This window comes from Ranitomeya imitator, chromosome 2 (genome assembly GCF_032444005.1).
Source record: "Ranitomeya imitator isolate aRanImi1 chromosome 2, aRanImi1.pri, whole genome shotgun sequence".
Classification (NCBI taxonomy): domain Eukaryota; kingdom Metazoa; phylum Chordata; class Amphibia; order Anura; family Dendrobatidae; genus Ranitomeya; species Ranitomeya imitator.
Window position 1 is genome coordinate 29,684,239 of NC_091283.1, and position 16,425 is coordinate 29,700,663.

At 45.3% G+C, this 16,425-nt stretch overlaps 1 protein-coding gene across 2 annotated transcripts in view; it reads left to right on the top strand.

Annotated features, from left to right (window-relative positions):
- The first annotated feature begins 7,964 nt into the window (after positions 1-7,964).
- The window catches only part of LOC138661552 (major histocompatibility complex class I-related gene protein-like), a 107,005-nt gene continuing 98,544 nt past the window's right edge, over positions 7,965-16,425 (top strand). For both annotated transcript variants that reach the window (XM_069746352.1, XM_069746354.1), the window contains exon 1: positions 7,965-8,219. In XM_069746352.1, coding sequence (XP_069602453.1) covers positions 8,030-8,219 — 190 coding nt within the window. In that variant the 5' untranslated portion in view covers positions 7,965-8,029. The remainder of the gene's footprint in view (positions 8,220-16,425) is intronic.

The window sequence follows — 16,425 nt, forward strand, 5'->3', positions numbered from 1 at the left end:
ACTTTGGGGCTGACAGGTTCCCTTTAAGGCTGTTTTTAATTAAGGCTGGATCCAACATGATCTTTATATGTTTAACTTATAGCCCAGGAGAGGCATATGTGACGAATATTAGGTGTAGGGTCCCATTGTAGAAGGGTCGCGTTGTCATCACTGATGGGCTTTCATGAATTGGCCAATTTATGCTCAAAGTGCCTTCATTTTTGCAAGTATATTCCATATAGCAGTAATTCAGTTCAAATTTCATCTATTCAATGTTTGCTGACATCTTAGCACTTAGTGTGCTGCTCTATTCCTTTGTTTGTATATTATGCAACGTTCTGATTTTCGTCAGGATCCCTTGTACCATATTACCTTTAGATGCTCAATTGCTTTTCTTATATCCCTAAATTAAAACCTCAGATATGATTTCTTAGTAATACGTTAACAGTATTCATTACAAAGATGGAAATATGCCCTCTGCTTTACTTAGTCTATAGAGTATATTACTGATCATATGGGTATAATAGGCGTTTACATGGGTGATGGTGACACACCTTAGAGCTCTTGGGTTACTATATAACGAGTGTGGCAATAGTGTGAACTGCGCCAGTCTCAGGTTATATCAGAGACGGAGAAGACACAAGGAGGCTGCGCCAACATGGGCAGAAGCAGATTAGCTGAAGTTTTTCTCCTTATGGTCTCCATTCATAGTAACATAGTAACATAGTAACATAGTTAGTAAGGCCGAAAAAAGACATTTGTCCATCCAGTTCAGCCTATATTCCATCATAATAAATCCCCAGATCTACGTCCTTCTACAGAACCTAATAATTGTATGATACAATATTGTTCTGCTCCAGGAAGACATCCAGGCCTCTCTTGAACCCCTCGACTGAGTTCGCCATCACCACCTCCTCAGGCAAGCAATTCCAGATTCTCACTGCCCTAACAGTAAAGAATCCTCTTCTATGTTGGTGGAAAAACCTTCTCTCCTCCAGACGCAAAGAATGCCCCCTTGTGCCCGTCACCTTCCTTGGTATAAACACATCCTCAGCGAGATATTTGTATTGTCCCCTTATATACTTATACATGGTTATTAGATCGCCCCTCAGTCGTCTTTTTTCTAGACTAAATAATCCTAATTTCGCTAATCTATCTGGGTATTGTAGTTCTCCCATCCCCTTTATTAATTTTGTTGCCCTCCTTTGTACTCTCTCTAGTTCCATTATATCCTTCCTGAGCACCGGTGCCCAAAACTGGACACAGTACTCCATGTGCGGTCTAACTAGGGATTTGTACAGAGGCAGTATAATGCTCTCATCATGTGTATCCAGACCTCTTTTAATGCACCCCATGATCCTGTTTGCCTTGGCAGCTGCTGCCTGGCACTGGCTGCTCCAGGTAAGTTTATCATTAACTAGGATCCCCAAGTCCTTCTCCCTGTCAGATTTACCCAGTGGTTTCCCGTTCAGTGTGTAATGGTGATATTGATTCCCTCTTCCCATGTGTATAACCTTACATTTATCATTGTTAAACCTCATCTGCCACCTTTCAGCCCAAGTTTCCAACTTATCCAGATCCATCTGTAGCAGAATACTATCTTCTCTTGTATTAACTGCTTTACATAGTTTTGTATCATCTGCAAATATCGATATTTTACTGTGTAAACCTTCTACCAGATCATTAATGAATATGTTGAAGAGAACAGGTCCCAATACTGACCCCTGCGGTACCCCACTGGTCACAGCGACCCAGTTAGAGACTATACCATTTATAACCACCCTCTGCTTTCTATCACTAAGCCAGTTACTAACCCATTTACACACATTTTCCCCCAGACCAAGCATTCTCATTTTGTGTACCAACCTCTTGTGCGGCACGGTATCAAACGCTTTGGAAAAATCGAGATATACCACGTCCAATGACTCACCGTGGTCCAGTCTATAGCTTACCTCTTCATAAAAACTTGCACTTGACTTGTGCAGGTAACGTTACTTATTATTCTATACCATACATGGAGGATTGGGCTAATAAAGCTAGCTTTGATTCTCAGCTTGATACATTGAGAACTTTTCTATAAACTCTCTCATTTCTGGACAATATTATGTGATATTTTAAATGATTGATTATGTAGTTTGGCTGCAGTAGAAGTTTTAGGTCCCAAGTAGTAATGAACAAATACATTCGGTACTATTCGTTACTCCCACGAATAGTACGCTATTCGGGCTATTCGTTATTTGGCGAGTAATTTGGTATTCGCCTCAGTATATTCGAGTGACCCACGCAGCATGTTTGGCGCTTTATTTACAGCTAATGAGCATCCTGGGCTGGCTTGCCAAACACAGTAATGCTGGCGCCATCTTTGTTGTGGGATTACTGTGAATGGCTGGCCTTATAGCGTCATAGAAGATATTTCATGGCTGCCGGCAATATCTTGCGCACATTGCAGCCGGAAACAGCGTAGGGAGAGCATAGTGTGAGCATAGGGAGAGCATAGTGTGAGCATAGGGAGAGTGATAAGAGTGTATAGGAAGAGTTATTAATTCCAAAAAGCTCTTTTAAGAGCTGAAGATTGTAAAGATTAGTTGTTTGTTAGGGTACCGTCACACAGTGGCATTTTGATCGCTACGACGGCACGATTCGTGACGTTCCAGCGATATATCCGTGACGTTCCAGCGATCTCGCTGTGTCTGACACGCTCCTGCGATCAGGGACCCCGCTGAGAATCGTACGTCGTAGCAGATCGTTTGAAACTTTCTTTCGTCGTCTAGTGTCCCGCTGTGGCGGCACGATCGCATGGTGTAACAAAGGTGTGCACGATATTGTATACGATGTGCGCATAGTAACCAACGGCTTCTACATCGCACATACGTCATGAAATTATCGCTCCAGCGTCGTACATTGCAAAGTGTGACAGCAGTCTACGACGCTGGAGCGATATTGTTACGATGCTGGAGCGTCACCGATCGTGCCGTCGTAGCGATCAAAATGCCACTGTGTGACGGTACCCTTAGGTGGAGATAGTGTAGGGAGAGATTTAATAGGAGGGACAGTAAAAGGCAAGCACCTGGGTGTTAGCATCATTGCAAGTACATGCTGCAGATCTCTGCTATTTTCTAATATGTTGTATAGTAATTAGTATTAGGAACAGACTGTGGGACTAGGGGGAAATAGGGAGATTTTCAACCACTACCATAATATACAGTACAAATCAGCTCTTGTTAGAGGCAAATAATATTAGGTAGCACCAGCATATACAAGACAAAACCAATTTTTTTGGAGCTACATAATATTCCTGTGTAGCAGCCTATAAAAAAGTATTTTTTACAGCTAAATAATATTCCTCAGTACTAACATATAGTAACATCCATTTTAAAAGCTAATTGCTAAATAATATTCCTCATCTATTGCTTAAGTAACTAATATTTATCTAGCAGTTGTGCGACTGGCGCACAACCTGCTGAGCTACGGAAACATCACTATTTACAAGTAATTTTCCTGAGTCTGCTGTTCGCGTGTCTCATAAAGGCCATCTAAAAAATAAAAAATAAATTCTATTGGTTAAATAAATAGCTTGTTTTTATCTAGCAGTTGTGCGACTGGTGCATTCTGTGCAGAGATAAGCAAACATCACAATTTTCCAGTGGCAATAATTTTCATTAGTCTGCTGTTGTACTGTGTCATCAAGGCGATCTAAACATAAAAATGATTTTCTATTGGTTTAATAAATAGTGTATCTTTTATCTAGCAGTTGTGCGACTGGCGCAATCTGGGCAGAGATAAACAAATGTCACAATTTAGCAGTGGCAATAATTTTCATTAATCCGCTGTTGAAGTGTGTCAGCAAGGCAATCTAAAAATAAAAATAATTTTCTATTACCATAGTTTAATAAATAGCACATCTTTATCTAGCAGTTGTGCGACTGGCACAAAACCTGTTGTGATACGCAAATGTGACTATTTAACTCTAATTTTCGTGAGTCTGCTGTTGCCATGTGTAATAAAACTGATATCTTAACCCCTTAGCGACCGCCGATACGCCTTTTAACGGCGGCCGTTAAGGGTACTTAAACCACAGCGCCGTTAATTAAAAAGTTAATGGAAAAAGTAAATAGCGCCCCCCAGAGTTGGATTTTATCCGGGGTCTCGGCTGCCAGGGGTAGCCGAGACCCCAGAGAACATGATTTGGGGGGTTTTGTACCGACCCCGCATTTGCGATCGCCGGTAATTAACCGTTTACCGGCGATCGCAAAAAAAAATTTCTCTGTCCTCCGATGTGATCGCACATCAGAGGACAGAGAAAAGGGGTCCCCGATCGCCCCCCGATACTTACCTGTCTCCCCCGATGCTCCTCGTGGCTCCCGATGGGCGCCGCCATCTTCAAAATGGCGGGCGCATGCGCAGTGCGCCCGCCGGCCCCGGGAGAATCTTTGGGGTCTCGGCTACCGGGGGTTGCAGAGACCCCAAAGAGCATGATCGGGGTCGGTTTTACCGACCCCTGTTTTGCGATCGCCGGTAATTAACTGTTTACCGGCGACCGCAAAAAAAAAAAAAAAAAGAAGCAAAGTGTAATTCTCTGTCCTCTGATGTGATCGCACATCAGAGGACAGAGAAATAGGGGGATTCGGGGACCCTATCATACTCACCGGTGTCCCTGGGTCCTCCTGCTGCTCCTCCTGGCCGCCGGGGAAAAGAAAATGGCGGCGCATGCGCAGTGCGCCCGCCATCTGTCTCCATCTGCTGGCCGGCAGGAGAGGAGCAGTTGGGGCTAAAATTAGGGTTAGGGCTAGGGTTAGGGTTAGGGTTAGGACTAGGGCTAGGGTTAGGGCTAGGGTTAGGGCTAGGGTTGGGGCTAGGGTTAGGGCTAGGGTTAGGGCTAGGATTAGGGCTAGGGTTAGGGTTAGGGCTAAATTTAGGGTTAGGGTTGGAGCTAAATTTAGGGTTAGGGTTGGGGCTAAATTTAGGGTTAGGGTTGGCGCTAAATTTAGGGTTAGGCTTCTTTCACACTTACGTCGGTACGGGGCCGTCGCAAAGCATCGGCCCGACATACCGACGCACGTTGTGAAAATTGTGCACAACGTGGGCAGCGGATGTAGTTTTTTAACGCATCCGCTGCCCAATCTATGTCCTGGGGAGGAGGGGGCGGAGTTACGGCCACGGATGCGCGGTCAGAAATGGCGGATGCGACGTACAAGAAAACGTTCCATTAAACGTTTTTTTGTGCTGACGGTCCGCCAAAACACTGATCCAGTGCACGACGGACGCGACGTGTGGCCATCCGTCACGATCCGTCGGCAATACAAGTCTATGGGCAAAAAACGCATCCTGCGGGTACATTTGCAGGATCCGTTTCTTGTCCAAAACGACGGATTGCGACGGATGCCAAACGACGGAAGTGTGAAAGTAGCCTTAGGGCTAGGGTTAGGGTTGGAGCTAAAGTTAGGGCTAGGGTTGGGGCTAAAGTTAGGGTTAGAGTTGGGATTAGCGTTGGTATTAGAGTTAGGGTTGGCATTAGGGTTACGCTTGGGATTAGGGTTAGGTTTGGGATTAGGGTTAAGGTTAGGGTTGTGATTAGGGGTGTATTGGGATTAGGGTTAGGTTTGAGGTTAGGGTTGAGATTAGGATTAGGGGTGTGTTGGATTTAGGGTTTTGATTAGGGTTATGGTTAGGGTTGACATTAGGGTTGTTTTGGGGTAAGGGTTGTGATTATCGTTAGGGTTAGTGATTAGGATTATGGATCGGGTTGGGATTAGGGTTAGGGGTGTGTTGGGGTTACGGTTGGAGCTAGAATTGGGGGGTTTCCACTGTTTAGGTACATCAGGGGGTCTCCAAACACGACAGCCAATTTTGCGCTCAAAAAGTCAAATGGTGCTCCCTCCCTTCTGAGCTCTGCCGTGCGCCCAAACAGTGGGTTACCCCCACATATGGGGTGTTGGTGTATTCAGGAGAAATTGCATAACAAAATTTATGGTTACATTTCTGTTTTTACACATGTGAAAATAATTTTTTTTTTTCTGAATTAAGATGTTTGCAAAAAAAAGTTAAATGTTCATTTTTTCCTTCCACATTGTTTCAGTTCCTGTGAAGCACGTAAAGGGTTAATAAACTTCTTGAATGTGGTTTTGAGAACCTTGAGGGGTGTAGTTTTTAGAATGGTGTCACACTTCGCTATTTTCTATCATATAGACCCCTCAAAATGACTTCAAATGTGATGTGGTCCCTAAAAAAAAATGGTGTTGTAAAAATGAGAAATTGCTGGTCAAATTTTAACCCTTATAACTCCCTAACAAAAAAAAAATTTAGTTCCAAAATTGTGCTGATGTAAAGTAGACATGTGGGAAATGTTATTTATTAACTATTTTTCGTGACATATCTCTCTGATTTAAGGGCATAAAAATACAAAGTTTTAAAATTGCAAAATTTTAAAAATTTTCGCCATATTTCCGTTTTTTTCATAAATAATCGCAAGTAATATCGCAAGTAATAGTAAGAAATGTTACTACTAACATGAAGTACAATATGTCACGAAAAAACAATCTCAGAATCAGCGGGATCCGTTGAAGCGTTCCAGAGTTATAACCTCATAAAGTGACAGTGGTCAGAATTGTAAAAATTGGCTCGGTCATTAAGTACATGTAAGTGCGCTCATCGCTGACCCCGTCACATGTTCGCGGGTTGGCGATGCGTCAGGATAGTAATCACAGAGGTCCTTGAGACCTCTATAGTTACTGATGCCGGCTTGCTGTGAGCGCCACCCTGTGGTCGGCAATCATAGCACATCTGTATTTCAGCTACATAGCAGCAATCTGATGATTGCTGCTATGTAGCAGAGCCGATCAGGCTATGCCAGCTACTAGCCTCCCATGGAGACTATTGAAGCATGGCAACCTACACTGATCGCTAAACAGCGTAGCGAGAAAAAAATTTGAAACGCCAAAATTACATTTTTTTGGTCGCTGCAATATTGCATTAAAATGCAATAATGGACAATCAAAAGAACGTATCTGCACCAAAATGGTATCACTAAAAATGTCAGCTCGGCACGCAAAAAATAAGCCCTCACCCGACCCCAAATCACGAAAAATGGAGATGCTACGGGTATTGGAAAATGGAGCAATTTTTTTTTTTTTAGCAAAGTTTTTTTTCACCACTTAGATAAAAAATAACCTAGTCATGTTTGGTGTCTATGAACTCGTAATAACCTGAAGAATCATAGTGATCAGTTGTAGCATTTAGTGAACCTAGCAAAAAAGCCAAACAAAAAACACGCATGGGATTGCACTTTTTTTGCAATTTCACCGCACTTGGAATTTTTTCCCATTTTCTAGTACACGTGATGGTAAAACCAATGATGTCATTCAAAAGTACAACTTGTCCCGCAAAAAATAAGCCCTCACATGGCCATATTGATGGAAAAATAAAAAACTTATGGCTCTGAGAAGGAGGGGAGTGAAAAATGACCATGGAAAAATGGAAAATCCCAAGGTCATGAAGGGGTTAATTTTCGCCATATTCTTTACACTTGCGCCATTTTAAGTCTTTAAGTTGTGTCCTGCTCTGCCCCTATCTACAGTACATTGAGGTCGTCCTGTTTTAGTAATACAGGATAGGACCATCCTGATTGGGGTACACCTTTTTGTGGTGGGAAGGCTTTTACCCTTTTTTTATTCTCAAAAACAGTGATTACTAAGTACCTTTTGTTATTTATATGTGCTATTACTTTTCACTTACAGCATGGTCTATGCTCATTTTGTTTCTATACTAGTTTTTGTCAGTGCATTACAAGGTAACATGAATGGTGTCATTCAAAATAAAAACCGAACCCTCAAATGACTGTGTTGATGGAGAACTAAAAAATGTAAGTGCAAAAAGTAGAATTGTCCACGATGGGAGAGGGCTAAGCATAATTGATGTAAAAATCCAATAACATTAATGTGATTTCATTATAACTACAGCCCTGGCGCGTTTCATGTCTCACACAGGCGATCACTCTCACTATTTCTTTGAATCGGTAACCACTGATTTGACATCAAATACGACTTCATACACGATGAGAAAGACAATGGACGACGTCACTCTACTTTGGTACGACAGCGATGATGAAGTGGTGGAACGTCGCGTTCCCTGGTTTAAAGGTCCAAATGCAACTTTATGGGATGCAAGTGTAAAATTTCGTTCAATGCAGAAAACGATGCAAAAATTTCTACACTTTATCTTAAATGCTATGAATCAAAAGGAGGGTAAGTGGTCTTCATACAGTTCTACGTCTCATCTTCATGTTGCATTTTGACACTTGAGTTTATTCTGCGCTTCTTAGTGCGGCTCAGCCACATGGATTGGGGATTTTATTAATAAAATTTCTGTTTGCGTATCCTTTCCTTTCTATAAAACCCACAAGTCCACCGTTATCAGGTCACAAGTCTGTTGTCTGATCTAACATTAGCATGTGGGTGTCTGCTAACTTAAAGTTACCCTCCACATTTTCGTTTAGTTGCCTGGTGCCTTTGTAAGGGGTTGTAATACATGTGGCCCTTTCTTCCCCAACCCCTTTAAATGTGTTTGCCTGGGCAGTGGTCCTTAGATCCGGGGCGAAGCGGCGGAGGACACCCCCTCACGAGGCAAGGAATCTGGACAGAGGGGACGCTGAGGGATCGAAAGGCACAGTCCGTCCCTGGAGCGAGCTTAGTGAAAGGGAAGGAAGTAAAGGGACAGAGAGAACGTCAACTGTTGTGAAGCCTGTTGGTGATACTGGAAATGCCCTGGATGTGCTGAGTAAAGCTGTTGATCTTGAAGTTAAACTGGACTGAGCAAGGAGCCCAATACTACCTAGGAGGGACCCTGATGGCACTGAGATGCAGTACCCAGGTATGCAGAAGAAGAGTCATTACTATATAGAGAGCGGGAGCCAGGGTGCAATCCACGGGTTGCTCTTGGCCATGACTACCTCCCTGGCCCAATCTCACACTTTCTGCTGTCAGAATTAGGTTCTGTTCCCTCTGCTTCAAAGATGGGTCCTCCAGTGACATGAGGGTACAGAAATCAGTCTAGACCAGAGCTGGGCACAGAGCGGCCCGCAAGGCCACATTTGGCTTTCTGGCTGTTTCAGTCCAGTTCGCTGACCGAGACTGCTGAAGAGCTGAAAACTGTGACTCATGGGCCGCACCATAGACTCATTCACCGGCACTCACATCTCAATGCCACCGCTGTCCATATCCTCAGGATGCAGACAGCAGTGCATAGATTGGTGGAGGACGGAGTCTCCGGCTACTTCTTGCACCAATCAGTGTGTGTGACTGACACAGAAGGTACGATGATGCCATTACATCACGCCTGCTGCATGGAAAGTCAGTGCACTGGAGACTGGAGCAGAGCGCCAGGGGGAATAGGAATGAGATGAGTATGTGCAGCGCCCCAGAGATCTGGTCTTTGCAGTATGGCACTCTGCCACTAAGGGGAGTGATGGTACGTCTGATGGCACTGAAAGAATTCTCCTGACCAGGTATCACCAGAACACATTACACTTCACACTCCGGCCACTAGGGGGAGAAAAAGGCTTTATTTATTGGGCCACTCCTCACACTGGTAAAACTAGGGGCTGTAGGGGCTGGGGAGGAAGTTAGTCAGAAGCTGACTGGGTTGGATTAAGGCAACATCCCGTGGCAGGGGGTGTTGCGGGGAGAAGACACAGGGGGGTCCCTGTCAGGCGTGGGAACCTGGCAGGTGCCTAGCGAACAGAACAGAACGTTACGGAGCCGCGCCTGCACACCCTGCGGCGGCATCCTAAGAAAGAGATAGGAAGGGAAGGATATTGTGGAACAGTGTAAACGAGATCAAGCAAAAAGGAGTACCAGTAGGAGTCGTGCCGTGAGACCGAGGCAACATACTACTGAGGCACGTAGCCGGTGGCAGGAACACCGCTGGAGTAACTGACTTCAGGCCTTACTTCGAACTCCGCAGGACAGTTAATTATAGGTTGGCTGTCTACCTTAAATTTCCTAAGCAGACTGTGACAAAACACTCTGGGATCGCCTTTGCTGGGGTCAAAGGTCACGTGGTTTGTGCATTGAATCTGAGGCATACAGCAGGTTTCTGAGCAGGCTGACCTCAGGTCAGATTTATTAACGTGAAAGCAACATGAACAAAACAAAACATAAAAATAAATCCTAGCCTGTCCGGCACTAACTAAACAAATACGTTGCTATCTCAACAACTGGGGGGGCTTCTCCCATCCAGCTAACATCACACAATTCTTGAGCAGAGCTCTTCACTCACGTTTGTCTCACACAGGCAGGCAATCTGTGTGCCCCAGGCAGACGTTGAAAACCCCCAGCTGGTCATCTTTTATTCCTGCAATCATTAACCCATTAGCACCCTGAAGATACTGAGTGGCCTAATTCACATAGGACAAACACCTGGGCGAGATATACCTGCCTCCAACTACCACACCAGCATGAGTCTTACATATCCCCCCCCCTTGCTCAGACCACTCCAGTCGAGCAAGAACACTTTTGAAACAGTGCACTCGGGATAGGGCATCGGCGTTCCCCATCTGCACCCCAGGTCGGTGCTCCACCGTAAAAGAGTAAGCCTGCAGGGCAAGGAACCACCGGGTTACCCGACTATTACGGTCTTTGTGGAGGTGCATCCACTTGAGAGGGGCATGGTCTGTGACTAGCCTAAACTTCCTACCGGCCAGGTAATACTTAAGGGACTCGAGAGCCCATTTAATGGCTAGGCACTCTTTTTCAACCACCGCATATCTCTGCTCATGTACATTCAGTTTCCGACTGAGATAGAGGACCGGGTGTTCGACTCCGTCCCTCACCTGGGAAAGTACAGCTCCGACACCTGAATTGCCTGTATTTTGTCGATCTGGGGTTTAACCACTCCTCGGCCAATCACGTAGCCCAAGTATCGGGCTTCTTCAAGCCCGATGTGGCATTTCTTGGGGTTTGCCGTTAAACCTGCATCTCGCAGGTCATCAATCACCGCTTGTACCTTCTGGAGATGAGTTTCCCAGTCCATGCTGTAAATTACGATGTCATCCAGGTAGGCAGAAGCGTACTGTCTGTGAGGCCTCAAGACTCGATCCATCAATCTCTGGAACGTTGCGGGAGCTCCGTGAAGTCCAAACAGCATATAGACATACTGGAACAGACCTTCCGGTGTAGCAAATGCCGTCTTCTCTCTGGCCGCCTCGGCCAGAGGAATCTGCCAGTACCCAGCGTCAGACTGGAGTACATTGGGCCCACCAGAGAAAAATCATTCTTGGGGCCCACCATGCCGTTTAAAAATACCACACAGGATAGATCCTATATACCACCCCACACACGAGAGCTGACAGATCCTCTATATACTACACCACACACGAGAGCTGACAGATCCTCTATATACTACACCACACAGGAGAGCTGACAGATCCTCTATATACTACACCACACAGGAGAGCTGACAGATCCTCTATATACTACACCACACAGGAGAGCTGACAGATCCTCTATATACTACACCACACAGGAGAGCTGACAGATCCTCTATATACTACACTACACAGGAGAGCTGACTGATCCTCTATATACTACACCACACAGGAGAGCTGACAGATCCTCTATATACTACACCACACAGGAGAGCTGACAGATCCTCTATATACTACACCACACAGGAGAGCTGACAGATCCTCTATATACTACACCACACAGGAGAGCTGACAGATCCTCTATATACAACACCACACAGGAGAGCTGACAGATCCTCTATATACTACACCACAGAGGAGAGCTGACAGATCCTCTATATACTACACCACACAGGAGAGCTGACTGATCCTCTATATACTACACCACACAGGAGAGCTGACAGATCCTCTATATACTACACCACACAGGAGAGCTGACAGATCCTCTATATACTACACCACACAGGAGAGCTGACAGATCCTCTATATACTACACCACAGAGGAGAGCTGACAGATCCTCTATATACTACACCACACAGGAGAGCTGACAGATCCTCTATATACTACACCACACAGGAGAGCTGACTGATCCTCTATATACTACACCACACAGGAGAGCTGACAGATCCTCTATATACTACACCACACAGGAGAGCTGACTGATCCTCTATATACTACACCACACAGGAGAGCTGACAGATCCTCTATATACTACACCACACAGGAGAGCTGACAGATCCTCTATATACTACACCACACAGGAGAGCTGACAGATCCTCTATATACTACACCACACAGGAGAGCTGACAGATCCTCTATATACTACACCACACAGGAGAGCTGACAGATCCTCTATATACTACACCACAGAGGAGAGCTGACAGATCCTCTATATACTACACCACACAGGAGAGCTGACAGATCCTCTATATACTACACCACACAGGAGAGCTGACAGATCCTCTATATACTACACCACACAGGAGAGCTGACAGATCCTCTATATACTACACCACACAGGAGAGCTGACTGATCCTCTATATACTACACCACACAGGAGAGCTGACAGATCCTCTATATACTACACCACACAGGAGAGCTGACAGATCCCCTATATACTACACCACACAGGAGAGCTGACAGATCCTCTATATACTACACCACACAGGAGAGGGGACAGATCCTCTATATACTACACCACACAGGAGAGCTGACAGATCCTCTATATACTACACCACACAGGAGAGCTGACAGATCCTCTATATACTACACCACACAGGAGAGCTGACAGATCCTCTATATACTACACCACACAGGAGAGCTGACAGATCCTCTATATACTACACCACACAGGAGAGCTGACAGATCCCCTATATACTACACCACACAGGAGAGCTGACAGATCCTCTATATACTACACCACACAGGAGAGGGGACAGATCCTCTATATACTACACCACACAGGAGAGCCGACAGATCCTCTATATACTACACCACACAGGAGAGCCGACAGATCCTCTATATACTACACCACACAGGAGAGCTGACAGATCCTCTATATACTACACCACACAGGAGAGCTGACAGATCCTCTATATACTACACCACACAGGAGAGCTGACAGATCCTCTATATACTACACCACACAGGAGAGCTGACAGATCCCCTATATACTACACCACACAGGAGAGCTGACAGATCCTCTATATACTACACCACACAGGAGAGGGGACAGATCCTCTATATACTACACCACACGGGAGAGCCGACAGATCCTCTATATACTACACCACACGGGAGAGCTGACAGATCCTCTATATACTACACCACACGGGAGAGCTGACAGATCCTCTATATACTACACCACACGGGAGAGCTGACAGATCCTCTATATACTACACCACACGGGAGAGCTGACAGATCCTCTATATACTACACCACACGGGAGAGCTGACAGATCCTCTATATACTACACCACACGGGAGAGCTGACAGATCCTCTATATACTACACCACATAGGAGAGCTGACAGATCCTCTATATACTACACCACACAGGAGAGGGGACAGATCCTCTATATACTACACCACACAGGAGAGCTGACAGATCCTCTATATACTACACCACACGGGAGAGCTGACAGATCCTCTATATACTACACCACACGGGAGAGCTGACAGATCCTCTATATACTACACCACACGGGAGAGCTGACAGATCCTCTATATACTACACCACACGGGAGAGCTGACAGATCCTCTATATACTACACCACACGGGAGAGCTGACAGATCCTCTATATACTACACCACATAGGAGAGCTGACAGATCCTCTATATACTACACCACACAGGAGAGGGGACAGATCCTCTATATACTACACCACACAGGAGAGCTGACAGATCCCCTATATACTACACCACACAGGAGAGCTGACGGATCCTCTATATACTACACCACACAGGAGAGGGGACAGATCCTCTATATACTACACCACACAGGAGAGCCGACAGATCCTCTATATACTACACCACACAGGAGAGCCGACAGATCCTCTATATACTACACCACACAGGAGAGCTGACAGATCCTCTATATACTACACCACACAGGAGAGCTGACAGATCCTCTATATACTACACCACACAGGAGAGCTGACAGATCCTCTATATACTACACCACACAGGAGAGCTGACAGATCCTCTATATACTACACCACACAGGAGAGCTGACAGATCCTCTATATACTACACCACACAGGAGAGCTGACAGATCCTCTATATACTACACCACACGGGAGAGCTGACAGATCCTCTATATACTACACCGCACAGGAGAGCTGACAGATCCTCTATATACTACACCACACGGGAAAGCTGACAGATCCTCTATATACTACACCACACAGGAGAGGGGACAGATCCTCTATATACTACACCACACAGGAGACCTGACAGATCCTCTATATACTACACCACACAGGAGAGGGGACAGATCCTCTATATACTACACCACACAGGAGAGCTGACAGATCCTCTATATACTACACCACACAGGAGAGCTAACAGATCCTCTATATTCTACACCACACAGGAGAGCTGACAGAGCCTCTATATACTACACCACACAGGAGAGCTGACAGATCCTCTATATACTACACCACACGGGAGAGCTGACAGATCCTCTATATACTACACCACACAGGAGAGCTGACAGATCCTCTATATACTACACCACACGGGAGAGCTGACAGATCCTCTATATACTACACCACACTAGAGAGCTGACAGATCCTCTATATACTACACCACACAGGAGAGCTGACAGATCCTCTATATACTACACCACACAGGAGAGGGGACAGATCCTCTATATACTACACCACACAGGGGAGCTGACAGATCCTCTATATACTACACCACACAGGAGAGCTGACAGACCCTCTATATACTACACCACACGGGAGAGCTGACAGATCCTCTATATACTACACCACACGGGAGAGCTGACAGATCCTCTATATACTACACCACACAGGAGAGCTGACAGATATATATATACTACACCACACAGGAGAGCTGACAGATCCTCTATATACTACACCACACAGGAGAGCTGACAGATCCTCTATATTCTACACCACACAGGAGAGCTGACAGATCCTCTATATACTACACCACACAGGAGAGCTGACAGATCCTCTGTATACTACACCACACAGGAGACCTGACAGATCCTCTATATACTACACCACACAGGAGAGCTGACAGATCCTCTATATACTACACCACACAGGAGAGCTGACAGATCCTCTATATACTACACCACACAGGAGAGCTGACAGATCCTCTATATACTACACCACACAGGAGAGCTGACAGATCCTCTGTATACTACACCACACAGGAGACCTGACAGATCCTCTATATACTACACCACACAGGAGACCTGACAGATCCTCTATATACTACACCACACAGGAGAGCTGACAGATCCTCTATATACTACACCACACAGGAGAGCTGACGGATCCTCTATATACTACACGACACACGAGATCTGACAGATCCTCTATATACTACACCACACAGGACAGATCCTCTATATTCTACACCACACAGGACAGATCCTCTATATTCTACACCACACAGGACACATCCTCTATATACTACACGACACACGAGATCTGACAGATCCTCTATATACTACACCACACAGGAGAGCTGACAGATCCTCTATATACTACACCACACAGGAGAGCTGACAGATCCTCTATATACTACACCACACAGGACAGCTGACAGATCCTCTATATACTACACCACACAGGAGACCTGACAGATCCTCTATATACTACACCACACAGGAGAGCTGACAGATCCTCTATATACTACACCACACACGAGAGCTGACAGATCCTCTATATACTACACCACACACGAGACCTGACAGATCCTCTATATACTACACCACACAGGAGACCTGACAGATCCTCTATATACTGCACCACACAGGAGAGCTGACAGATCCTCTATATACTACACCACACAGGAGAGCTGACAGATCCCCTATATACTACACCACACAGGAGAGCTGACAGATCCTCTATATACTACACCACACAGGACAGATCCTCTATATTCTACACCACACAGGACAGATCCTCTATATTCTACACCACACAGGACACATCCTCTATATACTACACGACACACGAGATCTGACAGATCCTCTATATACTACACCACACAGGAGAGCTGACAGATCCTCTATATACTACACCACACAGGAGAGCTGACAGATCCTCTATATACTACACCACACAGGAGAGCTGACCGATCCTCTATATACTACACCACACGGGAGAGCTGACAGATCCTCTATATACTACACCACACGGGAGAGCTGACAGATCCTCTATATACTACACCACACAGGAGAGCTGACAGATCCTCTATATACTACACCACACAGGAGAGCTGACAGAT